This window comes from Gopherus flavomarginatus, chromosome 4 (genome assembly GCF_025201925.1).
Source record: "Gopherus flavomarginatus isolate rGopFla2 chromosome 4, rGopFla2.mat.asm, whole genome shotgun sequence".
Classification (NCBI taxonomy): domain Eukaryota; kingdom Metazoa; phylum Chordata; order Testudines; family Testudinidae; genus Gopherus; species Gopherus flavomarginatus.
The window spans coordinates 32502197-32529949 of NC_066620.1; the positions used below are offsets into that span (position 1 = coordinate 32502197).

The 27753-nt window shown below is 41.1% G+C and overlaps 1 protein-coding gene across 15 annotated transcripts in view; it reads right to left on the minus strand.

Annotated features, from left to right (window-relative positions):
• The window catches only part of NRXN1 (neurexin 1), a 1267446-nt gene that overhangs the window by 695758 nt on the left and 543935 nt on the right, over window positions 1–27753 (minus strand). For all 15 annotated transcript variants that reach the window (XM_050951741.1, XM_050951740.1, XM_050951749.1 and 12 more), the window contains one exon: window positions 5394–5832. In XM_050951741.1, coding sequence (XP_050807698.1) covers window positions 5394–5832 — 439 coding nt within the window. The remainder of the gene's footprint in view (window positions 1–5393; window positions 5833–27753) is intronic.

The window sequence follows — 27753 nt, forward strand, 5'->3', positions numbered from 1 at the left end:
ATCACTTAAAAATGTATAGTCTGTACTTTCTCAAAATAAAACCTACATCTATCTATGAGTTGTGAAGAATATGTGTTAAGGTTATAACAACCAAAAAGAATGGACTTTTATGTAGAAATTCATGATTAAATCGAGTCTTCCTGACTAGTGATTTAAATCAAATTGATTTAAATCAAATCCACTCTATTAATTTTACCCATTTCTGTTTCTCCATCCCTATCTATGAGTGCATGACCTAGGACAAATCAGTGTTATTCTTCAAAGATTTATTCTTCAAAAACAAACCTAAAACAGACATTTGAAAAGTGCAGGGGACAATTTCCTGGTGCAAGTGCTGGAGGAACCAACTAAGGGCAGAGCTCTCCTAGATCTGCTGCTCACAAACCGGGAAGCATTAGTAGGAGAAGCAAAAGTGGATGGGAACCTGGGAGGCAGTGACCATGAGATGGTCGAGTTCAGGATCCTGACATAAGGAATAAAGGAGAGCAGCAGAATATGGACCCTGTACTTCAGAAAAGCAGACTTTGACTCCCTCAGGGAACTGATGGGCAGGATCCCCTCATAGAATAACAGGAGGGGAAAAGGAGTCCAAGAGAGCTGGCTGTATTTTAAAGAATCCTTATTAAGATTGCAGGAAAAAAAAATCTTGTTGTGTAGAAAGAATAGTAAATATGGCAGGTGACCAGCTTGGCTTAATAGTGAAATCCTTGCTGATCTTAAATGCAAAAAAGAAGCTTACAAGAAGTGGAAGTTCGGACAAATGACCAAGGAGGAGTATAAAAATATTGCTCAGGCATGCAGGAGTGAAATCAGGAAGGCCAAATCACACTTGCAGTTGCAGCTAGCAAGATATGTTAAGAGTAAAAAGAAGGGTTTCTTCAGGCATGTTAGCAACAGGAAAGAAGTCAAGGAAAGTGTGGGCCCCTTACTGAATGAGGGAGGCAACCTAGTGACAGAGGATGTGGAAAAAGCTAATGTACTCAATGATTTTTTTGCCTCTGTCTTCACAAACAAGGTCAGTTCCCAGACTGCTGCACTGGGCAACACAGTATAGGGAGAGGTGAGCAGCCCTCTGTGAACAAAGAAGTGGTTCAGGACTATTCAGAAAAACTGGACGAGCAGAAGTCCATGGGGCCGAATGCGCTGCATCCAAGGGTGCTTAAGGAGTTGGCGGATGTGATTGAAGAGCCATTGGCCATTATCTTTGATAACTCATGGCAATCGGGGGAGGTCCTGGATGACTGGAAACAGGCTAATGTAGTGCCTATCATTAAAAAAAGGTAAGAAAGAGAATACGGGGAACTACAGGCCAGTCAGCCTCACCTCAGTCCCTGGAAAATCATGAAGCAGGTCCGCAAGGAATCAATTCTGAAGCACTTAGGGAAGAGTGATCAGGAACAGTCAGCATGGATTCACCAAGGGCAAGTCATGCCTGACTAATCTAATTGCCTTCTATGAGGAGATAACTGGGTCTGTGGATGAGGGGAAAGCAGTGGATGTGTTATTCTTGGACTTTAGCAAAGATTTTGATATGGTCTGCCACAGTATTTTTGCTGGAAGTTAAAGAAATACAGGCTGGATGAACGGACTATAAGGTGGATAGAAAGCTGGCTAGATTGTCAGGCTTAACGGGCAGTGATCAATAGCTCCATGTCTAGCTGGCAGCCGATTTCAAGCGGAATGCCCAAAGGCTCGTCCTGGGGCCGGTTTTGTTCAATATCTTCATTAATGATCTTGAGGATGGCGTGGACTGCACTCTCAGCAAGTTTGCAGATGTCACTAAACTTGGAGGAATGGTAAATACACTGGAGGATAGGGACGGGATACAGAGGGACCTAGACAAATTAGAGGATTGGGCCAAAAGAAATCTGATGAGGTTCAACAAGGACAAGTGCAGAGTCCTGCACTTAGGATGGAAGAATCTCATGCACTGTTACAGACTAGGAACTGAATGACTAGGCAGCAGAAAAGGACCTAGAGGTTACAGTAGACAAGAAGCTGGATATGAGTCAGCAGCGTGCCCTTGTTGCCAAGAAGGCTAATGACATTTTGGGCTGTATAAGTAGGGGCATTGCCAGCAGATCGAGGGACTTGAACATTCCCCTCTATTCAACTTTGGTGAGGCCTCATCTGGAGTACTGTATCCAGTTTTGGGCCCCACACTACAAGAAGGACGTGGAAAAAATGAAAAGAGTCCAACTGAGGGCAACAAAAATGATTAGGGGGCTGGGGCACATGACTTATGAGGAGAGGCTGAGGGAACTGGGATTGTTTAGTCTGCAGAAGAGAAGAATGATGGGGGATTTGATAGCTGCTTTCAGTTACCTGAAAGGGGGTTCCAAAGAGGATGGATCTAGACTGTTCTCAGTGGTATCAGATGACAAAACAAGGAGTAGTGGTCTCAAGTTGCAGTGGGGGAGTTTAGGTTGGATATTAGGAAAAAACTTTTTCACTAGGAGGGTGGTGAAGCACTGGAATGGTTTACCTAGGGAGGTGGTGGAATCTCCATCCTTAGAGGTTTTTAAGGTCAGGCTTGACAAAGCCCTGGCTGGGATGATTTAGTTGGGGTTGGTCCTGCTTTGAGCAGGGGGTTGGACTAGATGACCTCTTGAGGTCCCTTCCAACCCTGATATTCTATGATTCTATGAAAGTATTCATGCCTCCATCTAAATTAACTTTAGAAGTTTGGCTTAAAAGTAGTACATAATATTCAAATGCTAACAATAAACACTACACTAAAATTATTTATGGCTAAATGTTTGCAAACAAATGGTGGATGTACACATTGGTCTTCAAACCCTTTGGTATACATCATCCCTGAAAGTAACCTAGATACTTAAAACTCACCAACAGTTTCCAGAGATTTACCCTGAGTTTAGCCTCACAGTTCCTTAACAAAAATTGTGGGCCAAAGTGTTGTACAACTATAAACATTTAGGGGCATATCTTCAAATGTAACCAACTACACTGCATTCATTTTCTGACCAGAACTGACTCTGATTGTAGAAATAACCTCCACTTCTCAGAATTTTCCCAGGGACAGATTGTTTCTAGGTCAATCCCTAAAGCAGTATTTTAGAAGAGAAGACACAAAATGAAGATCACAATGTAAATAATATGATTACCACTGGATGTTCAATCATAGTTGAGGTTTTTGGGCAGATTTGTTACCTCTTGAGGAGTAAATAACTAAATGACGTGAGACAGCCAGAAAATCAACCTTTCTATAGTTCATGTTCAACTCACTAGAACTCAGGAACCATATAGTTATTTTTCATAATTATATCTGAAACCCCAGGGTAGGTTAAGTTAAATTAAATTTTGGGTCCTATCTTTTCTGGGCTTCCCTTTTCACACCTGTAATTATGTGGCTCCAGTTGAGGTCATTGAACTATCTATTATTTGATTTACAGGTGTAATTAGTTTTTCACCCATCTGAATTAAGTACATTGTACTGGAAAATTGTGAACACTAAAAGGCAGGCCTGTTTGGAAAATCTGGCCCTAAACTTTTTCAGCAGAGGTCTCATTCTATACACTGTTGAGAGTCTCCTGCAAGATAAGTGTCTTTATTACCACTGAATTTGGGAGTTGTCAGTACATCTCCAAGACCAACTCAAAGTATAGTTTCATAACAAGCAAATGAATAATCTATGCTAAAATCATATAGCTTTTGGAATGTACAGTAAATAATAATGCAAGATAAGGAGAAGGAAGAAAGGTAAACCAGAAACCTGGAAGCTGAAAAACAAAGGAACTCAAGATATAGAGGGAGAAATAGAGGAGGCGTACAGTACATTTTCAGCTATGGAGATTAAATAATACATCTTTGAAGTGTACATAAATTAACGATGTAGTGCCATTTAACTGTTTTAGTTATATAGCTAAACCACAGATCATTTAAGAATGCTCTTGTGGAATACATCACAAGAATTCCTTGGCTGAATGAATTATAGCCTTTTTATTTACTGCTGTGATGTACGTTATTTCTTAGGAATTTCTTTTTAAACTTTTTAGATTCTGTTTTATTCTTAGAAGAATCTTGGCACGAACCTTTACATAGGAGTTAGAAGAGGAACCATAGAAGACCTTAATGACTATTGTTTACTTCCTGAAGTCAACTTGTATTAAACAAACTGAAACTGGAATGTAAGAATGGTTTCACTAGCTAACACACTAAGGCATGGATGTGTCTACATTGCAGTTAAACATCCATGGCTGGCCCATATCAGTTGATTTGGATGGGGTCTCAGAGCCTGGATGTCTACACTGCAGTTTTATAGCTCTGCGGTCCAGCCTGAGTCAGCTGACATGGGTCAGTGACAAGTGTTAGCTGCAGCATAGACATGCCCTGTGTGACTTGACAATTTACTGCAGAGTTTGGGGCAGCTGATGTTTTTATTACTAACAGTAAGAGTAATTATTAACCCTAATGACTCATGTTGGCTTCAATGGCCAGTAGTCAAATATTTCCATTTTTGCTAGTACACGATTAGAACTGGGAGGAATTTTTTCAGCAAATAGTAAGTTTGCTGAAAAATGCGTTTTTCAGGACAACAAATCTATTCACGAATTCAGGTTGCATTTGGTGAATAGTTTCAGCTGAAAAAGTCCCCCCAAAACCTAATATTTCAGAAATGTTGCAATGGTTTGTTTAGAAAATGTCAAAACAGTTTCAAATTCACAGTCAAACATTTTGTTTGACCTAAACAATTTTCTTCCGGTTTTTCATTTTTGCAAGAAAAAATTTAAAAATTCAGTTTCACTTCAAAACAAAGCAATTTTCTTTTCATATTTTTCTGTTCAGCCACCAAACAGAAAAAAAATCAATTATTTTCTTAGCTCCACATATAATACCATGTTTTGATCATGATTCATTAGCATGCATATTAATTATGCAGAGGTTCACTGACTTCATTAGAAGGATTTGGTTGTTTCTATGGGCACAGTATTCACTTTTACTATACAGAAGATTACTTACAATTTGCTAGTGTGTTGTGGTTTTTTTACTGTTGTTTTTTTTAAACTTGCAATTTGCCACTTCAGCTCCTTCTACAAATATGATGATGTAAGTGATTATCAGGAGTACAGGGTGCTCTGTTTGGTAGTTTATTTTTGTTGTTTTTACTGTTTTTTGCAAGTACATGATACATTGACTTGCAAGAGTTAGTACTTGATTACCCAGTAAATGTTCACATAATATACTGTTCTCTGGAAATCATTTGTGTTTTGAGTTTTAATACCTGACAATAATATTCATTATACCTCCCTTATTTAGCTGATGATGTCTAACTTCAACAGTAAAAAACACCACATAATTACAACTCTCAAATCTTCCTGATGTTTTTAAACAGAAAAAAAGAAAAGAAGAAGAAGCTATTTTAAGAAATTTACCTGACCGTCCATCCCGCTGAAAGTCCACATGGTACCACTCTCCATCATTCACTTTCTTTTGCAAGGCTTTTATTTTAATAGTACCCGATCCCATATCTAACAGCAGGTAAAGGTAACCATCAAGCATCTCAATGGCAAAAAAGTCAACCTTTACCATTTGTGGGTGTTTGGCATCTTTCTGATGCCTTGGTTTTCCATGACTGAAAAGAATCAGTCCATTTGGCTCAGTTGTGCGAAAGTCAAATGATATTGACCCTGTTTTCTTGGCATTCCACTTTGGCAAAGAGATGAAAGACTCCGGTGTTTCAAATGTGATTGGATCCAAGGTTGCAACATTCTCACATTTAAATGCTACAACTCCATGAATCTTCATTTTAGGATCTCCTTGCTTGGCAAGTCGAGATAACTCCAGTCTGACATCGTTATTTTTATATACAACCTGCAAACAAAGCACAGTGGTTACAATGGTAGAATTAACTGTATTAACCAATCAAACATAACCCTCAATAGGTTCAAGTATGTCAGTCACTAATAATGGATGCTATTTAATATATGAGAATGTACAGATATATTCATCATAGAAATGTAGGATTGGAAGAGACCTTGAGAAGTCATCTAGTCCAGCCATTGCACTGAGGGAGGACCAAGTATATCTGAACAATCCCTAACAGGTGTTTGGCTAACCTGTTCTTAAACACCTCCAATGATGGGGATTCTGAAACCACCCTTGGAAGTCTATTCAGTGTTTAGCTATCCTTATTGTTGGAAAGTTTTCCCTAATACCTAACCTATATCTTACTAGCTGCAAATTAAATCGATTACTTCTTGTCCCACCTGCATTGGACATGGAGAACAACTGATCATAGTCCTCTTTGTAACAGCCATTAACATATCTAAAGACTTACCAGGTTTCCCCTGTCTTTTCTCAAGACTAAATATGCCCAGTTTTGTTTTGTTCTTTCATTTCCTCATTGATCAGGTTTTTGAAACCTTTTGTCAGTTTAGTTGCTCGCAACTGGACTCTCTCCAATTTTTTCTTACAATGTGGCACCCAAAACTGGGACATAGTACTCCAGCTGAGGCCGCAACAGTGCAAACAGAGCAGGACAATTATCTTCCGCATCTTACATATGTCAACTCCTATTAACACACCCCAGAGAAATATCAGCTTTTTTCACAACTGCATCACATTGTTGGCTTACATTCAATATGATTCACTATAATCACAGATCCTAAGTAATACTGCTTAGCCAAATTATTCCCTGTTTTGTATTTGTGCATTTGATTTTACCTTCCTAAGTGCAGAACTTTACACTTGTTTATTGAATTACATGTTCTTGATATCAGACCAATTCTCAGATTTGTCAAGGTTGTTTTGAATTCCAATCCTCTTCTCCAAAGTATTAGTAACCCCTCCCAGGTTGGCATCATTTGCAAATTTTATAAGCATACTCTCCACTCCGTTATCCAAATTAAACAGCACTGGACCCAGGAAAGACCCCTGTGGGACCCACTAGACGCATCCTCCCAGTATGACAGCTAGTCATTGATAATTACTCTTTGAGTACAATCTTTAAAAAAATGCACCCACCTTATAGTAATTTTAGACCACATTTCCCCATGTTGCTTGGGAGACTGTCATATGGGACTGTCTGAAAAGCTTTACTTAAAATCAAGATAAATCACATCTACAGCTTCCCTCTTTTCCACTAGGCCAGTAACCATGTCAAAGAATGAAATTAGGTTGTTTTGGCATTATTTGTTTTTGACAAATTCATGTTGGCTATTACTTGTAACCTTATTTATATATCTCTAAATAATATATGAAGTAGCTCTTTTCATTAACTAATACCAACAATAGCTTGAATTACATCAAACAGCATTGCTCTAAAAATATCCCTACAGTTAATTCAAACAATCTAAAAGAATCTGCACAGAATTTGTGCTATCTGTGGCAAATTAGCTTTTGTGGGCTTGATTGTTGAATAGTCTTCCGTGTGCAGCCATTTTGCTGATGTCAGTGAAGTATTAGGTTTCTTGCTACCCTAAGCTCTTTATTACTTTCTTAGGTCTTGTACTCCTGTATACAAAATCTTTCAAGGTCAGATATCACTTTGTAACATTTTTTTTCCACAAGTTAACACATTTTTGCCTTGTCCTAGGAATTGGGGATAATAGCATCTGTGTTGATCATGAAGCAATACAATTGGGACGCCAATATCAGAGAAAAGACTGAACCCAGGACAATCACAGCCAGTATGACTGGATGCCATACTGCTGAATTTCCCCACCATCAAAGTCTGGCTGAAGGTTATTGGATAAAGCTGAAAGACAGTATTTGTTTTTAATTTAATCAACCTGCGTTTCAAATGCTCCTGTTCCATATCATACCTTTGTTTTAATCCACCCCTCAGAAACGCTGGCCACACAAGTCTTTTTCTAAGCAATAAAACCACTCCTATCATACAGTTTATCAACATATTCTGGTAGCAGTGTTCTTTCTGTGTTATAAATAACATGACTGCTGTATATGCAAGTCTCTCCACTAATGGGCATTTGGGATCATGTTAAACAATCAATAAAATTAATTGATAATGCACAGTAAATGCCTGGCTCTGAAACATCATTAAAAGGGTCCCAGTAAAGTAGAAATCTCTCTTTAGCCCCCTAACGTTTTGTGTTTCTAAGGGTATGGCTACACTTTGAGGTAGGAGTATAATTGCCAATGAAAGGAGACAGCTGCACTAGCTCTGATTGAGCTAGTGTGTTAATAAATAGAGCACAGCTGTGCTGGCATGAATGGCAGGAGGAGTGAGCTGCCTTTGAGTATTTGCCTAGTGTTTCAGTCAGGTATATACTTGGCAACTCACCCTTCCTCTTGTTTGTGCGGTTGTGGCTACTCTATTTCTAGAGCATTAGCTTGACCAGACCTGGCAAGGGTGCCTCTTCTCAAGTTGGGAATTATGAGCCCAGATCAAAGGTAAACATACCACAGATGACACATCTCAGGAGTGGCTGTTGTAAAATAGTGTCCAAATATAAACATATATTAAAAATGTGAGGGCCAGATCCTCAGCTGGTATAATCACTGGAACTCCATTAATTTAAATGGAGAAATGACAATTTATGCCAGCTGACCATATGACCAGACTGTTTTATAATAAATAATGGTGGAACATATTCCACCATATTAAAATATAGTCCTAAAAACTAACAATAAATCTCTCCCCCTCTTTCTCACTGGGTACAGTTCTATACGGTGCTGCTTCTTCCTATGGGAGCTGAAGGTGTCTGCCCATCTTAGAATGGTTGCATAGAGAGGAAAAAATAGTCTTTATTATACATATGCAGACATTAAATAGGCCTGAATCCTATCTTACCTTAGTGTTAATCAGTGTCAACTCCAATGAAGTTACTAGGCAAACTCCCAAGTGGGCAAATGGGATTGGCAAACAGGGGAGTGTGGAGAAAGTGTGAAAGGCTCCCTTTCTAGGTATTGTTCTGTGATCAGTACTGTGATGGGCAGTGATGGAACAGCGGTTGTGTCCTGCAACAGATGTGACGTGATATCTTTCCTGCCAGAAAGGAATTCCTCTGTATGAAGTGCAAGCTGGTGGCTGCGCTGGAAGAAAAGATCTGTGCTCTGGAAGAACAAGTACAGACACTGCAGACTATCAGAGAGCTTGAGGAAATCTTGCACTAGCAGAAAGAGCAAGCATTACCATGCCAGATTCAAGTGAGAAAAGAACTGTCCACCAACGAACCAGACAGCATGAGCATCAAAGATGAGGCCTGGCAGTTCATAGCCACCAGAGGCAAGAGGAGGAGAAGTGACCTCCAGAAGAAGAAAGAGGAGCGTCCATGTGCCAGCAATGGAGATACAGATGAGCAACCGTTTTCATGTTGTCTCCACAGGTACTAATGCAGAGAGTGGACCTGATGATACATCTGAGGGAAGGGAGCAGAAAGAGACTCTACTAACTGGAAGGCATGAGATGCACTGTCCTAGGTATGGGGGTTCCACGACCACCACTCCCAAGAGAAGGAGGAGGGTGGTGGTGGTTGGGGACTCCCTCCTCAGGGAGACTGAGTTATCTATCTGCCACCCCGACCGAGAAAACCGAGACGTCTGCTGCTTGCCAGGAGCTAGGATTCATGATGTGACAGAGAGACTGCTGAGATAAATCAAGCCCTCGGATCGCTACCCCTTCCTGCTTCTCCACATGGGCACCAATGATACTGCCAAGAATGACCTTGCGTGGATCACTGCAGACTACGTGGCTCTGGGAAGAAGGATAAAAGAGTTTGAGGTGCAAGTGGTGTTCTCATCCATCTTCCCTGTGCAGGGAAAAGGCCTGGGTAGAGATTGTCGAATTGTGAAAGTCAACGAATGGCTACACAGGTGGTGTCGGAGAGAAGGTTTTGGATTCTTCGGCCATGGGATGGTGTTCGAAGAAGGAGGAGTGCTAGGCAGAGATGGGCTCCACCTAACGAAGAGAGGGAAGAGCATCTTCACAAGTAGGCTGGTTAACCTAGTGAGGAGGGCTTTAAACTAGCTTTACCAGGGGAAGGAGATCAAAGCCCTGAGGTAAGTGGGGAAATGGAATACCGGAAGGAAGCACGAGCAAGAGAGTGAAAGAGGGGAGGACTCCTGTCTCAGACTGAGAAAGCGGGACAATCAGTGAGTTATCTTAAGTGCCTATACACAAATGCAAGAAGCATGGGAAACAAGCAGGGAGAACTGGAAGTCCTGGCACAGTCAAGGAACTATGATGTGATTGGAATAACAGTGACTTGATGGGATAACTCACATGACTGGAATACTGTCATGGATGGATATAAACTGTTCAGGAAGGACAGGCAGGGCAGAAAAGGTGGAGGAGTTGCATTGTATGTAAGAGAGCAGTATGACTGCTCAGAGCTCCAGTATGAAACTGCAGAAAAACCTGCGAGTCTCTGGATTAAGTTTAGAAGTGTGAGCAACAACTGTGATGTCTTGGTGGGAGTCTGCTACAGACCACCAGACCAGGGAGATGAGGTGGACGAGGCTTTCTTCTGGCAACTAGCAGAAGTTACTAGATTGCAGGCCCTGGTTCTCATGGCAGACTTTAATCACCCTGATAACTACTTGAAGAGCAATCCACAGAGGTACACAGACAATCCAGGAAGTTTTTGAAAAGTGTAGAGGACAATTTCCTGGTGCAAGTACTGGAGGAACCAACTAGGGCAGAGCTCTTCTAGACCTGCTGCTCACAAACCAGGAAGAATTAGTAGGGGAAGCAAAAGTGGATGGGAACCTGGGACCATGAGATGGTCAAGTTCAGGATCCTGAAATGAGGAAGAAATGAGAGCAGCAGAATACAGACCCTGGACTTCAGAAAAGCAGACTTTGACTCCCTCAGGGAACTGATGGGCAGGATCCCATGGGAGAATAACATGAGGGGGAAAGGAGTCCAGGAGAGCTGGCTGTATTTTAAAGAATCCTTATTGAGGTTGCAGGAAAAAAAACATCCCAATGTGTAGAAAGAAGAGTAAATATGGCAGGCAACCAGCTTGGCTTAATAGTGAAATCCTTGCTGATCTTAAACGCAAAAAAGAAGCTTACAAGAAGTGGAAGCTTGGACAAATGACCAGGGAGGAGTATAAAAATATTGCTCAGGCATGCAGGAGTGAAATCAGGAAGGTCAAATCACACCTGCAGTTGTAGCTAGCAAGAGATGCTAAGAGTAACAAGAAGGGTTTCTTAAGGCATGTTAGCAACAAGAAGAAAGTCAAGGAGAGTGTGGGCCCCTTACTGAATGAGGGAGGCAATCTAGTGACAGAGTATGTGGAAAAAGCTAATGTACTCAATGATTTTTTTGCCTCTGTCTTCACAAACAAGGTCAGCTCCCAGACTGCTGCACTGGGCGGCACAGTATGGGGAGAAGGTGACCAGCCCTCTGTGGAGAAAGAAGTGGTTCAGGACTATTTAGAAAAACTGGACAAGCACAAGTCCATGGGGCCAGATGCGCTGCATCCAAGGGTGCTAAAGGAGTTGGCTGATGTGACTGAAGAGCCATTGGCCATTATCTTTGAAAACTCATGGCGATCGGGGGAGATCCCGGATGACTGGAAAAAGGCTAATGTAGTGTCCATCTTTAAAAAAGGGGAAAGGGAGGATCCAGGGAACTACAGGCCAGTCAGCCTCACTTCAATCCCTGGAAAAATCATGGAGCAGGTCCTCAAGGAATCAATTCTGAAGCACTTAGAAGAGAGGAAAGATCAGGAACAGTCAGCATGGATTCACCAAGGGCAAGTCATGCCTACTAGCCTAATTGCCTTCTATGACAAGATAACTGGCTCTGTGATTAGGGGAAAGCAGTGGATGTGTTATTGCTTGACTTTAGCAAAGTTTTTGATATGGTCTCCCACAGTATTCTTGCCAGCCAGTTAAAGAAGTACGGGCTGGATGAATGGACTATAAGGTGGACAGAAAGCTGGCTAGATCGTTGGGCTCAATGGGTAGTGATCAACAGCTCCATGTCTAGTTGGCAGCCGGTTTCAAGCAGAGTGCCCAAAGGGTCGGTTCTGGGGCTGGTATTGTTCAGTATCTTCATTAATGATCTGGAGGATGGCATGAACTGCACTCTCATCAAGTTTGCAGATGATACTAAACTGGGAGGAGTGGTAGATATGCTGGAGGGTAAGAATAGGATACAGAGGGTCCTAGACAAATTAGAGAATTGGGCCAAAAGAAACCTGATGAGTTTCAACAAGGACAAGTGCAGAGTCCTGCACTTAGGACGGAAGAATCTCATTCACTGTTACAGACTAGAGACCGAATGGCTAGGCAGCAATTCTGCAGAAAAGGATATAGGGGTTATAGTGGTTGAGAAGCTGGACATGAGTCAACAGTGTGCTCTTGTTGCCAAGAATTTTAAGGGTTTGGTTCAAGTCTAGTCCTAAGGAAAAGAAAGCTGCTAACACAGTGTGCCCTTATTGCTGAGAAGGCTAACGGCATTTTGGGATCTTTGCCAGAAGATCGAGGGACATGATCATTCCCCTCTATTCAACATTGGTGAGGCCTCATCTGGAGTACTGTGTCCAGTTTTGGGCTCCACACTACAAGAAGGATGTGGAAAAATTGGAAAATATCCAGCGGAGGGCAACAAAAATGTTTAGGAGGCTGGAGCACATGACTTATGAGGAGAGGCTGACGGACCTGGGATTGTTTTGTCTGCAGAAGAGAAGAATGATGGGGGATTTGACAGCTGCTTTCAACTACCTGAAAGGGGGTTCAGAGAGGATGGATCTAGACTGTTCTCAGTGGTATCAGATGATAGAACAAGGAGTAATGTTCTCAAGTTGCAGTGGGGGAGGTTTAGATTTGATATTAGGAAAAACTTTTTCACTAGGAGGATGGTGAAGCACTGGAATGGGTTTCCTAGGGAGGTGGTGGAATCTCCTTCCTTAGAGGTTTTTAAGGTCAGGCTTGACAAAGCCCTGGCTGGGATGATTTAGTTGGGAATTGGTCCTACTTTGAGCAGGGGATTGGACTAGATGACCTCCTGAGGTCCCTTCCAACTCTGATATTCTGTGATTCTATGATTCTATCCAATTGTGAAAACAGCCCAAAATATCTCTTGTTGTTTACAGTGTTGTAGCCATGTTGATCCCAGGATATTAGATACACCAGGTGGGTGAGGTAATATTTTTATTGGACCAACTTCTGTTACCTTAAGATATTACCTTGCCTACCTTGTCTCAAAAATATCTGTGAAGATTCACTGGTCTAATGAAATAGAGAGCTGTATGGGACACACCTGCGGAGGGATGCTTAGTCTGCCCACAAAGAGATCTCCAACTATCCAAGACAGACAGACTGCCTTGCTGGGAATTCTATTGGAAGAAGAATTGAAACACTTTGCAAGGGGACATAAGGGTAGTATGCTGTCTTCCTAAAGAAAGGCATGAAATGTGACTTCAAGATTGGAAGTCGATGGGAAAAGATCCACTGGAAATGTTACATATTGGAACTAATGACACTGCTTCACAAGATACTTCACAGATTTTAGATGGCTTAAGGAAACTCAGAGGGATGCAGAAGATTCAAGTAATCTTCTTGGAGCTTCGTTTTGTCCCATGAGCAAAGGAAGACTAAAGGTAGAAGATTCTGAAAGTGAACTACTGACTATGTAAGTGGTGTAACATAGTTTAGTGGAACACTGAGCCACCTTCCTGGGGGGAGGGAGTGGGCTTTACAATTTGGATGAACTTCATCACAGTAGAAGGGGAACCAAATTTCTAGGGGACAGCTGGCTAGGCTAGTCAGCAGGGTGTTTAACAACAAAAGGGGATGGTGAAAAGGGGGAACAAATGAACACTCATAACTAAATGAAGATGTTGGGAACAAAAATCAATCAAGTAAATGAAGGGCCATGAAAAGAAAAAAAAAACCTACTTGCCTATATTCCAATGCATGTGATAATTAACAAGAGGAACTGGAATTGCTCATTTGTGAGCATAAATTCAATCTATTTGATATTACTGAAAATTGTTGGGAAGATCCACATGACTAAAATGTTAAAATCAGTGTTATAGTCTTTTTAGGAAGGATTGAGATGGCAAAAGGGGAGAGGGATAGGGCACTATGTAAAAAATGGCTTTATCTGTTTCTGAGGATATATTGAAACTGTAATAAAACACCTCTGTCTGACCTGTGTCAGCTGACTCAGATTCATGGGACTCAGGCTGCGGGGCTATAAAATTGCAATCTATATATCTGGGCTTGGGCTTGAGGCCAGCTGCAGTCCCAGAGCACAGGCTTCAGCCCAAGCCTGGATATCTGCACTGCAAGTTTATAGCCCCACAGCCAAGCCTCACGAGTCTCAGTTAGTTGACATGGGCCAGCTGCAGTGTTTTATTGCAGTGCAGACATATCCTTAGACACTGACAACTCAGATGCAAATAGTCTTGAATGTTTATGGATACATGTCCTAAGAGATAGCTGCGTACTACTGGTGTCTGCTGAAGACCACCATATCACACAGAAAAAAGGTAACTGACTCCTTAAGCATCTATCTATCGGGGGTGGGGGGAGGCAGTTATTATAGAGAATTACAACCCATGTGACATATACTAGAGATCTAAACCTGCCAGTATTGAAATATCCTCAGAATTTCTAAAGATTATAGATGACAATTTCCTAATTCAAAAAAATGTAGCATCCAACATGAAGGAATTTTATATTAGACCTCATCTTAACCAGTAAAAAGGAATTGATTACAGAACTGAAATGAGTGATTCCTTAAGTGTATGTGATTGTGTTTTGATTATTTGGATCTCACACAACAAATGAAAAAGTATACTTGATGTTTTAAGAGGGCCAATTTACAAAACTGAAGACAATAATAAGTCAAATCAACAGGGAAAAAATTAAAACAGAAAAAGCAAATGATAATTGGGAATCGTTTAAGAATATTTTATTAGAGTATCAAAAACTCTCAATGCCACAATCACGAACAAATTCCAAGCTAATTAAAAAAATGTAACCAGATCTAAAGGGGAAGTAAAAGCAATTATAAATGTTATATATAAACAAGCACATGAAAAAGGAGATGTTGATAGCAATGAATATAAACATATAAATGAGACGATTGGAATTGTATAAAATTGATAAGGGAAGCAAAAAGACCCAGGAAGAAATCAATTGTTAGTTGAATTAAGGACAAGGGAAGATTTTTAAAGATTATATTAGGAACAAAGGAATCTAACAATGGTATTTGTACAGTTACTAGATGGAAAAGATAGAGTTGTGAATAATAATGCAGAAAAGGCAGAAATATTCCATAGATCATTCTGTTCTATATTTAGTAAAAAACCAGATGAAGATAGACTTTTCATTACAATTGTAACACAGGAGGATGTTAAATAGTAGCTATTAAAATTAGACACTTTTAAATCAGATGGTGTTGCAAACTTGTATCCCAGAGTTTAAAAGAGCTGTCTCAGGATGTTAAATAGTAGTTATTAAAATTAGACATTTTTAAATCAGATGGTGTTGAAAACTTGTATCCCAGAGTTTAAAAGAGCTGTCTCAGGAGCTTTGTGGACTCAATGTTGATTTTCAATAAATCTTGGAACACTGGGAAAGTTCCAGAACACTAGAAGAAAGCTCATGTGCCAATATTTTAAAAGGAAAAATGAGATGACCTGGGTGATTATACGCCTGCCAGCCTCACATCTATCCCAGGCAAAGTGATGGAATGGCTGATACTGGACTCTATCAATAAAGAATTAAAAGAGAATAATACACATAATGCCAACTAACATGGGTTTGCAGACAATAACTCATCCAATTAATTTATATTCTTTTTTGTTTGGTTGATAAAGGTTAAGAATATTACATCAATATTATTGTCATGTTTGGTACTAAATGACATTTTGATTAAGAAATAGGGATGATACAAAATCAACATGGTACACACTAAATAGATTAAAATCTGGCTACTGACAAGTCTCAAAATATAATTCTAAATGAGGACTCAATCCAAGGGAAAAGATAGTCATGTTTTTAGTGGGACTGAAGTTTCCATGGCTGTTTATAAACACACCCACAAGTAATCATGTCAGTGCAGTTTGCAACACAGGAGTGCTCCTGGATTCTTTGCTTATCCTAAATTCTCACATAGCAGCATCTGCAAGTAACACTTTACCAGCTATGTATCATCCTGGCAGTATGTACCAGTCATATATGCTTTTGTTACTATGACAGATACAGCAATTTCCTGGACAAACCTTATTGAATTAACTTAAACTTCACTGAATTAAGTTTATATATTTTTAGTTCTTCATGTTAAAAATGCAAATGTTTATGTATTATTGCAGGATTGTATGTAACTTCTCTAGGGGAAGACATGACTAATGTAAACCCTGGGAAGTGGTGTAAGCTTCTAAGGACTATCTGAAACAAAGTGCAGGACAAGAATGAACTTTTAAAGTTAAATAGTTTTCCCAGGAAATCTCCACAGGGAAGTGTTTACTAATGTATCCACTCTGTAATGTATCCAGCAACTCAGCCTTTCGAAGCTTTGCCCCAAGAGGGGACCTTTGTCTGCTGGCCACTTGTTTCATGAGGGCAAGATCAGAGGCCCAAACTGTATAAAGGAGCAACTCTGAGATTCATGGGTGTGCTTGTTCTGAGCCAAAATTGTTACGAACTTGTAACCACAGAAAAACCCCTTGGTGGGTTTGAATGACTGTCTCCTCCCAGTGCCCTTGGTAAGGTTATTAGCATGTGTGTAAATTCTTTTATTATTTTAATAAGTTATCTCTGAATTGCTTTCACCTTAGGAATATATGTGCTTGCATAGGTAAAGCTGTGTTGCAGCTTATAACTGTCGGCAATAATGCTGTTTATAACCTCTGAGGAGAAAAGCAAAGCAGGCTTGTGTAGACAATCTGACATGCTGGGGATTCATAGAGTAGATAGGGAACTGATCAATCTGGAAATGCCCTGGTCATGATGGAGTGAGACTTGTGCATGTATCCAAGAGGGGTGACAGCTGGGGATCCAGAAACCTAAGAATGGGTGCCCTTGGTGAACCACAGATGGGGAATACATTTGAAATTGCCCTGAACTGTGATGATTGATTATGCAATCCTTCAATTCGAGGATGATCTCTACCATGGATTTACATATGGGTCCTGAGATGACTCAGGAGTCCAATCCTGGAATCACAAATCTGCCTGCAGTAGGTACAGACATTTTTTGGCATGCCAGCGGCCTGCTGGGAGAAAGTTATTTCTTTTTCCTTCCTCCTCTCTCTCTTTTCAGCTTAGAGGGCAAGGCACTTCTCCTTGAAGCGGGCCACTGCCTGATGGAGGATATGGCGCCACTGGAGTCAGTTGGTGGCTTGCTCTTCCTAGCTTGTGATGTCCACATCAGTTTTCTTAAGATATGCTTTCAGTGTGTCTTTGTAGGGTTTACTCTGTCCTGTTGAAGGTCATGGTACATGAAAACCATCAGAGCAATTTCCCAAAGGAAACACTTGAACACTGGATCTTGTGCTGGATCTCATTGTTGATTTTTGCATTTTGAGAAAGTTAGCTACCGAAGTAGCAAAAAGTGCTTAACTGTCTCCAAAATCTGATCCTCGGTGTTGATCTGTGGTGGGTCATGTTCAAGGCCTGAAGCAGGTTGATAGAACCCTTTAGTCTTCTCAACATTGAGTGAGAGTCTTAGGCTTCAGTAAGCTTGTGCAAGAAAATCCAGTATGGACTGAAGGTCATCCTCAGTGTGCGTGAGGATGCTGATGATTGTGTCATCCTCGCGCACACTGAGGATGATCTTCAGTCCATACTGGATTTTCTTGCACAAGCTTACTGAGGAAGATCAGTAATGGATGCCCTGAAGACTTTAGACTTCGAGCGAAGACATTGAAGATTAAAGAGCTGTCCATCCATTCTGTATTGAATGTCAACTCCACTGGGGAGATGATCTTTAATGAGGAACAAAATGACTACTAAATAGATGGAAAACAGGGTTGGGGCAATAACGCATCCTTGCTTAACCTCAGTTTTGATGATGAAAGTTTCCATCTCATGGCCATTACAGAGAACTGTGGCAGTCATCTGATCATGGAGAGGCCTTAGGACCTTAATAAATTTTGGAGGGCAGCCAAATCTGGCCAACACCTTCTACTGGGCTTTGCAATTGACAGAGTCAAAGGCTTTTGTCAAACTGATGAAAGCCATGTACAGGTCCTGATTTTGCTCCCAAGATTTTTCCTGGATTTTGCGGGCAATGAAGATCATGTTGGTTGTCCTGCGGGATGGTCTAAAACTGCACCAAGATTCAGGCAATGTTTCCTCAGCCAGGGGAAGTAATCAGTTTAAGAGGATATGGGCAAGAACTTTCTCTGCTATAGATAGCAAGGCGATGCCTTGATAGTTTCCACACTTTGACTTATCTCCTTTTTTAAAGATTGTAACAATGTTAGTGTTTCTCAAGTCTTCTGGAATCTTCTATTATACCAGATATGAAGAAAAGGTCCATGGAGCTTCCTTACCAGTTCTTCACCTCCAAACTTGTAGACTTCAGCTGGTATGCCATCTGGCCCTACTGCCTTGATATTCCTAGTCTGCATAGTGGCTTGTGTTACTTCTTCAAGGGTGCGGGGGGTAAGCAAGAGATTCTCTTTCATGTCGTTGAGGTATAGACTCAATAGTGGCATCAGAGATAGTTGACTCACAGTTCAGGAGTAGCTCAAAATGCTCCTTCCATCTAGCTTTGATGGCTTCGCTGTACTTAAAAAATGTTGACACGTTTGGGGCTCGGAGTGGTATGGGTCCTTGGGAGCATAGGCCTTAAATGGCCCTTATTGCCTGAAAGAAACTCCTCATGTCATGTTTATCAGCATAAAGCTTAGTATCTTGGGCCTTTTTTTGCCACCACTTATTTTTGATGTCACGGATTTTCCTTTGCGCATCAGCCTTGAGTTGCTTGTATGACTCTTTCCTCTGCTGATGTGATATGTTATTTTGCCACATGTGATGAGCTTCTCTTTTCTGGTCAAGTAGGCCCTGAATCTCAGCATCATTCTCATAAAACCAGTCTTGGTGATGGTGAGTGACATAGTCAATGGATTCAGCACATGTTGAGAGAATGGCAGTCTTTAATTCGTTCCAGAGATTTTCTAACTGTGATAGTTACCACCCAGATGGACTACAGAGATGTAATCTACCTGGGCATAAAACTATCAGCCATTAGGAAACTTCAATCAGTACAGAGCACAGCAGCACATATCCACAGTAACACAGGCTATGACAAGCATATCAGACTTCTCCTCCACTCACTCTACACTGGCTCCCTAGACAGTATCACGTCCAAATTCAAGACCTCGGTCTTCAAGGTGCTTAATGATGAGGTCCTGGAACACTTACAAGATCACCTAAAGCTCCAGCATAAGGAATGCAGTCAACAATTTCTTTCCCTACTCACAATGGAACTGTCTATAGCAAAGATACAAGTTGCCTGGCCAGGAGACTAAGCTTTCTTGGAAACAGCTCCAGATCGTGAAATGAACCAACCTGAATCTAAGACCTCACCATTTGTTATTTCAGGGCAGCATGCACTCCTGCGACCTGCCTTCACTAATTAAAAAAAACAGATAGCACAGCAGTCATATATATAAATCTATTAATATTTTTCTCCCAGTGGAGAAGAGAGACATAAGACAAGTACCACACAACAGAGGTTAGACACATAGTTTAATGTATTATTGGAAGGCATTTAAATATTATTATGGATATAGTATTAGAACCAGAATAGAATAGAACCCGTCCTCAAAACATCTTCTTAATAAGAGGTAGGTGGGACTAACACTGGAGTCCATCAAGACTACTGTTACATTGATAAGAAGGGATTATGTTAAAGCAACACAAAGTATTTCATCTTAATAACATAAGATTTGGAGAGACCTCTTGGGTCATAAGAACAGCTGTACCGGGTCAGACAAAAGGTCCATCTAGCCCAGTATCTGTCTACCGACAGTGGCCAATGCCAGGTGCCCCAGAGGGAGTGAACCTAACAGGCAATGATCAAGTGATCTCTCTCCTGCCATCCATCTCCATCCTCTGACAAACAGAGGCTAGGGACACCATTCTTTACCCATCCTGGCTAATAGCCATTTATGGACTTCACCATGAATTTATCCAGTTCTCTTTTAAACACTGTTATAGTCCTAGCCTTCACAACCTCCTCAGGTAAGGAGTTCCACAAGTTGACTGTGCGCTGCATGAAGAAGAATTTCCTTTTATTTGTTTTAAACCTGCTGCCTATTAATTTCATTTGGTGACCCCTAGTTCTTGTATTATGGGAATAAGTAAATAACTTTTCCTTATCCACTTTCTCAACATCACTCATGATTTTATATACCTCTATCATATCCCCCCTTAGTCTCCTCTTTTCCAAGCTGAAAAGTCCTAGCCTCTTTAATCTTTCCTCATATAGGACCCTCTCCAAACCCCTAATCATTTTAGTTGCCCTTTTCTGAACCTTTTCTAGTGCTAGAATATCTTTTTTGCGGTGAGGAGACCACATCTGTACACAGTATTGAAGATGTGGGCGTACCATGGATTTATACAAGGGCAATAATATATTCTCAGTCTTATTCTCTATTCTCTTTTTAATGATTTCTAACATCCTGTTTGCTTTTTTGACCGCCTCTGCACACTGCGTGGACATCTTCAGAGAACTATCCACGATGACTCCAAGATCTTTTTCCTGACTCGTTGTTGCTAAATTAGCCCCCATCATATTGTATGTATAGTTGGGGTTATTTTTTCCAGTGTGCATTACTTTACATTTATCCACATTAAATTTCATTTGCCATTTTGTTGCCCAATCACTTAGTTTTGTGAGATCTTTTTGAAGTTCTTCACAGTCTGTCTTGGTCTTAACTATCTTGAGTAGTTTAGTATTATCTGCAAACTTTGCCACCTCACTGTTTACCCCTTTCTCCAGATCATTTATGAATAAATTGAATAGGATTGGTCCTAGGACTGACCCTTGGGGAACACCATTAGTTACCCTTCTCCATTCTGAGAATTTACCATTAATTCCTACTCTTTGTTCCCTGTCTTTTAACCAGTTCTCAATCCATGAAAGGACCTTCCTTTTTATCCCATGACAGCTTAATTTACATAAGAGTCTTTGGTGAGGGACCTTGTCAAAGGCTTTCTGGAAATCTAAGTACACTATGTCCACTGGATCCCCCTTGTCCACATGTTTCTTGTCATCGAGTCCAGTCCCCTCCTATCACAGGTAACCATGCCATATAATCCCATTCATAAATGTATCAAACTCAGTCTTAAAACTAGTAAGGTTTCTTGCCCCCCTACTCTTCTTGAAAGAACTGCACTCCTCAGATCTTGCTTTCAAAAGAGTGAATGGTCTCCTTTTCCAGAATTTGCTAGCAAGAGAAATGAATGACTGAACAGAGTCACCAGCAGAACTAGTAGAAAAATTAACCAAACATTTCACTTAAAAATATTTTTCCACCTAATTTTCTTGTGGAAATTTAAAACAAACTGAAGCAAAGTTCCTCCTCTACCTTGGTGGGTCCTACGCTTATTGGCGGATTTGCTTGCCTCAGAGACTCACCATGTGGGTCAGTTAACAGCCCAGAGCCCTTCCCCTCTGGTAGAAGGCACAGTCCAGGTAAATTCCTCCTGTGTCTGATCAGGATTTGGGGGAAACCTGGGCTCACTCTCTACTCCGAGTTCCAGCCCAGGGCCCTGTGGACTGCAGCTGTCTAGAATGCCTCCTGGTACAGCTGCACAACAGCTACAACTCCCTGGGCCAGGGTTGGCTCCAGGGTTTTTGCCGACCCAAGTGACGAAAAAAAAAAAAGCTGCAATCACGATCAGCAGCAGCCCCACCACGTCACTTTCTTCTTTGGCAGCACTTTGGCGGCTGGTCCTTCCCTCCAAGAGGGACCGAGAGACCTGCCGCCGAATTGCCACAGAAGAGCCCGACGTGCCATCCCTTCCCTTTGGCTGCCCCAAGCACCTGCTTGCTGAGCTGGTGCCTGGAGCCGGCCTTGCCCTGGGCTACTTCCCCATGGCCTCCTCTCAACACCTGCTTTATCCTCACCACAGGACCTTTCTCGTGGTGTCTGATAATGCTTGTACTCCTCAGTCCGACAGCAATATGCCTTCTCACTCTCAGTTTCTAGTGCTTCTTGCTCCCAGCTCCTCACGTGCACGCTACAAACTGAAGTGAGGTCCTTTTTAACTCAGGTGCCCTGATTAGCCAACCTGTCCTAATTAATTCTAGCAGTTTCTTCTTGATTGGCTCCAGGTGTCCTAATTAGCCTGCCTGCCTTAGTTGGTTCCAGCAAGTTCCTGCTTGGAACTGCCCGTTACCTTACCCAGGGAAAAGGGATCTATTTAATCTAGGACTAATATATCTGCCTTCTAACACTCTCATGTAGCCATCTGGCCTGACCCTGTCACAAAACAAAACAAAAAAAAATGCAAAATTTTAATCAACATGTCAAAAATAGTCCACCAGCTCCAGTCATGAGACTAAGAGTAGAACATTTGATTTGAATCACTCCTTTTCAGCAACCACATAACACTTTTGCTTATTAAGAAATATTTCAGAATACTGACCCCACCACATTGTAGCAATATGCCTTAAGTCACTATGGTTGACAGCCTCTAAATTAACATAGGCCACTTATTTTAAATGGTGAAATACTTTGTCAGATTAAATCTAAATATTAGTCTTAAATGTCTGTAAGACTTGGCAAACAGCTGCCATGCTTACATTACAATTCAGCAGCATTTTCACATACTCTAAAAATATAAATCTTCTAGTTCACAGACCTTTCACATAATGGCTATTCTGTAAAACGGGGAGCAGTATGGGCCAAAATGCATAAGACTGTCAGGTGCTACTAACCTAGGCCTTTATTCTGCACAAAGAAGTCAAAGGGAGTTTTATTCTTGACATCAGTAGCAGCAGTATCAAGGCCTTAAATAGGTGAGGCTTGAGACAGTTTTATGTGCCTAAATTAAGCGGACTTTAGAAGAATTAAGTTATGTTCATGAGTTTTCCCATATGTGTGGAGCACTGTCTATGACATGAGATTTTAGCTTTTGTGTTAGATAAATCAGAGCTCCAAATGCAAAAGCTAACACTGAGGTGGATTGTGGATTTGTGGCACTCACTGGAGAATTTAGGATCTTGGAAACAATGAATGGTTTGTACTGCTTCACAAATGAAGATTTCACAAGATGTCATTTTGTTAATATTGCTCAGTGTAACTCCATGTACCAAAATGCACAGAAAACCAGAAATTGCTTATGCAAAACCCGAGGAGGCATGGCTCAGATGCTTGCAAAGAGATGTTAGTTTGAATTAAACATTACTGTGGGAATTAACTTTTATTGAATTATTTGGGTAAGAGTTAGGAGGTGATAAAATATCCTTTGTTTATTCGGTAGGCTCTCTCACACTAGTGTTTCTTGTGACAGCACACCAATACCTGACTGATTTTCCCCACTTGACAGGACACTTGTTTAAATATCCATTGTAGACCATAAAAAGATATTGACAAAGGTCCCTACATTTATATGCAACTAGAATGTGACTTGTTCCCTTGCAGGTTTGCCAAGAGCCCTCCACTCAGGGGCCAGCCACAACACCAATCTTTGCAGCTCTTCTGAGAACTAGAAGTTCTTCAGGTTAGTTCACCTATGAGCATAGGCCATCACAAAAGGGATAAGGTGAAACACAGAGATGTGTCCCTTTCTCAAACCAGCCTAAGGGATGGTGCAGTGGACACGTGACCTTGTATGACAAGGAACCTTCAGGAACAATGACTCCCCCTGGGTCAGGGCAGCTCTGCACCAGCTCCAGCAGATTAGTGCCTATTAGGCACAATATAGCCCCATAGTAAAAGCACCAACCAAGATAAGCATGGAAAAGGATAAAGAAACGAAAGAGCCCAACTCACATCTTTTGCTGGAATATAGCTCCACAGCTCTTATATGAACTTTTCAAACAAGATCATTCTTTTCATACTGCTCTCTTCCAGAACAAAATAAATAAAAACAGACAAACATATTGCAACCAATAACAATGCCATTTCCATGCAGCACACCATTGCTTAGTACAAGAAGGGAAAGACAAAGTTATTCAAACTCTGTAATATTGTATTTGCATAATAATATTTTGGTTTCTGTTTTCCTTAGACAGACACAGGATACTGGGTGTAAATGAAACACATATCACACTTAGAGCGCTCCGAATAGCAGTTTTTGCTAACAAACGGTGTGCAGCAGGCACAAGTGTTATTAAATCCTTGCCTTCCACATATAATTTGTAAGAGGATCTCTTCTGCATCCAACTTTTGTATATAGAATTTTGCTTTACCTCAGACAAAGCTCCTATTAACTTCAGTGGATCTGATCTTATTCCCATTGACTTCAGTGGCAGATTTGCTTCAGACTAGCAGAATTGGGCCCACCTTAGAATATCAGGTTTGGAAGGGACCTCAGGGAGGTCATCTAGTCCAACCCCCTGCTCAAAGTTATCCCGGTTAATGTTGTTTCATTGTTATGTTGCTAATCAGTTAGGAACATGCTCCTCTAAAGTTGTGCAATGCTCCCTTCTAACGTCCTTTGGAAGCTGCCTACTTTGTCCACTATTTGCAGGAAGAATAGCCCGTTGCAGCTAGCTGGTGGGGGCTTGTAACCAGGGTGGACTGGCAGCCCCCCTATCAGCTCCCCGCTCCCCCAAGTTCCCTGTGCTCAAGCTGCCCAGCAGGCTATCAATTGCAGGCTATCAATTGCCAGCAGTTCAGCCGTTCCTCCCCCCACTGCCATGTCCTGCTCCTGCCCTCTGCCTTGGGAGCTGTTCCCAGAGACTCCTGCTTGCTGTGCACGGGGAGAAGGGGGGTAGGTAATGTCAGGGTCTCCCCCTCCCCCCTGCTCCTGTACCCCGCTTACCCCTTCTCCATATAGAACAGGGAGGGGACATGGACTGAGAGAGACAGAGAGAGGTTGGGGCAGCAGCAGCTGTCTCAACTTCCTGATCCACTTAAAAAGACAATGCATTTAAGAGTGGGTCAGCTTACTTAAAGGGACAGTGTGCATCTCTCTCTCTCTCCCGCACACACAAGGTGTGTGTCTGTCTCTCTCTTCTATGCTGTCTCCCCTCCCTCGTGTTCGTGTTGCCTTGCGTGAGAGGCTACATTAACAACAATGTGTTAACTCTTGAGGGCTCACCAGAGTGCTAGTTCATCATTTAGCAGCAAGGCATTTCCTGGGAAATATCCCTCCATCTTCCACCCTCTAACTTCACCACCTCAACCAAGCTTCAGAATCATCATAGCTGTGAACAGTATTAAACTGTTTGTTTAAAATGTATACTGTGTGTATATCTATATAATACATACTTGTTGTCTGATGAAAAAAATTTCCCTGGAACCTAACCCCCCTATTTACATTAATTCTTACAGGGAAATTGGATTCACTTAACATCGTTTCGATTAGTCGCATTTTTCAGGATCATAACTACACTGTTAAGCAAGGAGTTACTGTATAACTAAAGATTCAAGAAGGTAATGTCAACTCTATTTTGATGCACTATTTCAGATGATATGGAGTGGTCTGAGAACTTGCTTACCAAGATTCTGCCTAGAGCAAATACTAAATCCTACTGTTGCTGAAGAAAGAGGCTTCAGTTCAGTAGAGCATGGTGGTCCAACAAAAGATAGGTTTGATAAGCTATTTACCTGACAGTTTCAAGACCTGGTTCTGCCCCTTCTTACTTCCACTTTTTAGATGTCTAGACTTCTAGCGAGTAGTTCACTGCAATTGTGCTTTGGCTCCTGGGTGGGGGCATACAAAGATGAAAAGACACACAAGGTCTGTGCACCATCTAGCCCCATGGAGCACTGGACATGGCTCACATTGTCCAGAAAGAAGCAGTATATTATCACTAGATTCAGGCAAAGCTCCAATCTGTTTTACTGGGCCTGTTCCCTCTCAAGCCAATGAAAGTTTTGTAATTTAAAAAAGAAAAACAAACGTGATGGTTACATGCAATGGCTGGTTGCTAAGATATAAAACATATAATTATCTAACATGGTAAAAACCTACATTATATCAACTCTGGACTTAAACAACAAATGTCTCAAAGTAACTATAGCACTGTACACCCCACTAACACTTTGGAGTTATGTTGAATGGTTAACTAGAGACATTAAGCTTGCATTGTTTATTATCTCTGTTTTGCATTCACTCTCCATAATGTTACAAGATATATAATGCATCATACATTTTTAAAAGCAAAAGAGATGCACTTAATGCAGACAATAAATATATGTCCCATTGTTTTTACTGTCTGCCTGCAAATTCCAGAAAGTCAAATGTATACAAAAAGTAGAAAATATCACCATTGTTTTGAACTCTGCAGGGAACCAAGATTATGTTTGAAGGCCCATTGCAAACATCTTGCCAACACCAAAACTGTGGGCCCGATTCATCTTGCTTTACTGTTCAACACCACTGATTTTAAGAGTCATACCAGTGTAAAACTGAAGTACTAGTGCGGTCAATCAGGTCCACAGTTTTGGGATTGGAAAAAATGTTTCAGTCATATACATTGGGCCAGTTCTGGGCTCAGCATTTTCCACTCCAGCCAATGAGAAACTGGTGGGTGATAAAGGCAGTCAGCACTTTGCAGGTGGTGTTCAACTGCTAGGGAGTTATCACAACTCCACAGTGTGATAACCATTAAAATAGCCATGTGGATGCAGTGACACGGGCTTCAGCAATGTGAGTAGATACTCAAAGTTCACAGCCCACCCTGAAACCCATGTTATTGCAGCTATGCTGCTATTTTTAGCCATGGTAGCACAGGTAATACTTTTCTGCAACCACACTTTGCACTACAGTGCAGACATACCTTAATTATAAGTGATTATAAGGAAGCTGCTCAGTCAAGTTGATAGGGCACTGGACTGGGAGACCTGTGTTGTGTTACTGCTGACTTGGTCTATAACTATGGACAAGTTAATATACCCCTGTGCCTCAGTTTCCCTATCTGTAAATTGGGGATAATGATTGTTACCTACCTTTGTAAAGTGCTTTGATATATATGGATAAAAAATGCTGCAAGACTGCTATATAATTATGATTATACTTGATAGACATATTGGAGATATGAACAGATAGAAGAGAGCTACCTGTAGTATATTTAAAGAGTAAAAATGTGATGGTTTCTGCACTTCTTTTTCAAATGTGGATTCCTTTCCATTATTTGAGAGGTTAGCCATAATTAAAAGTAAACTGACCTCAGTAAATCATCTCCACCTAACTTAGCTGGACAGATACCTCTTTTGGGAGACAGGACATGAATTGGCCTGCTCAGCTGGAAGTCACAAAGCTGACATTGCAAATGCTTCTTTGTTTGCTGTCTCTACTGCCCAGATTGTCTGAATTGGGACAACATAGGATGCTAAAGAATGGCTTTTTGTTTTGCTTCCTGTAGGGGAAAGTAGTTCAGTGGCATATTGTTGAATGTATTACATTCATAGAAATTTGAAAAGCAATGTTTTTAATAATGGCTTTGATGGTAGGCTTGTTGTAGTGTTTTTCATACTGCTGTGGACAAGAGTGTTTAAATGATTTTTTTTTAAATAGATTATTTTGTTATTTCTCTTTCTAAGCCCTGCTATCAGTTGCCAGACTGCTAGATGTTTTCTGACTGTGGTTGCTATGTTCACAGTCTTTAACGAATGAGCTTGGAGCTTTTTTTATATTTGAATTTCCCATGGCAAAGAGTCTTAGCAATTTCTTGGCA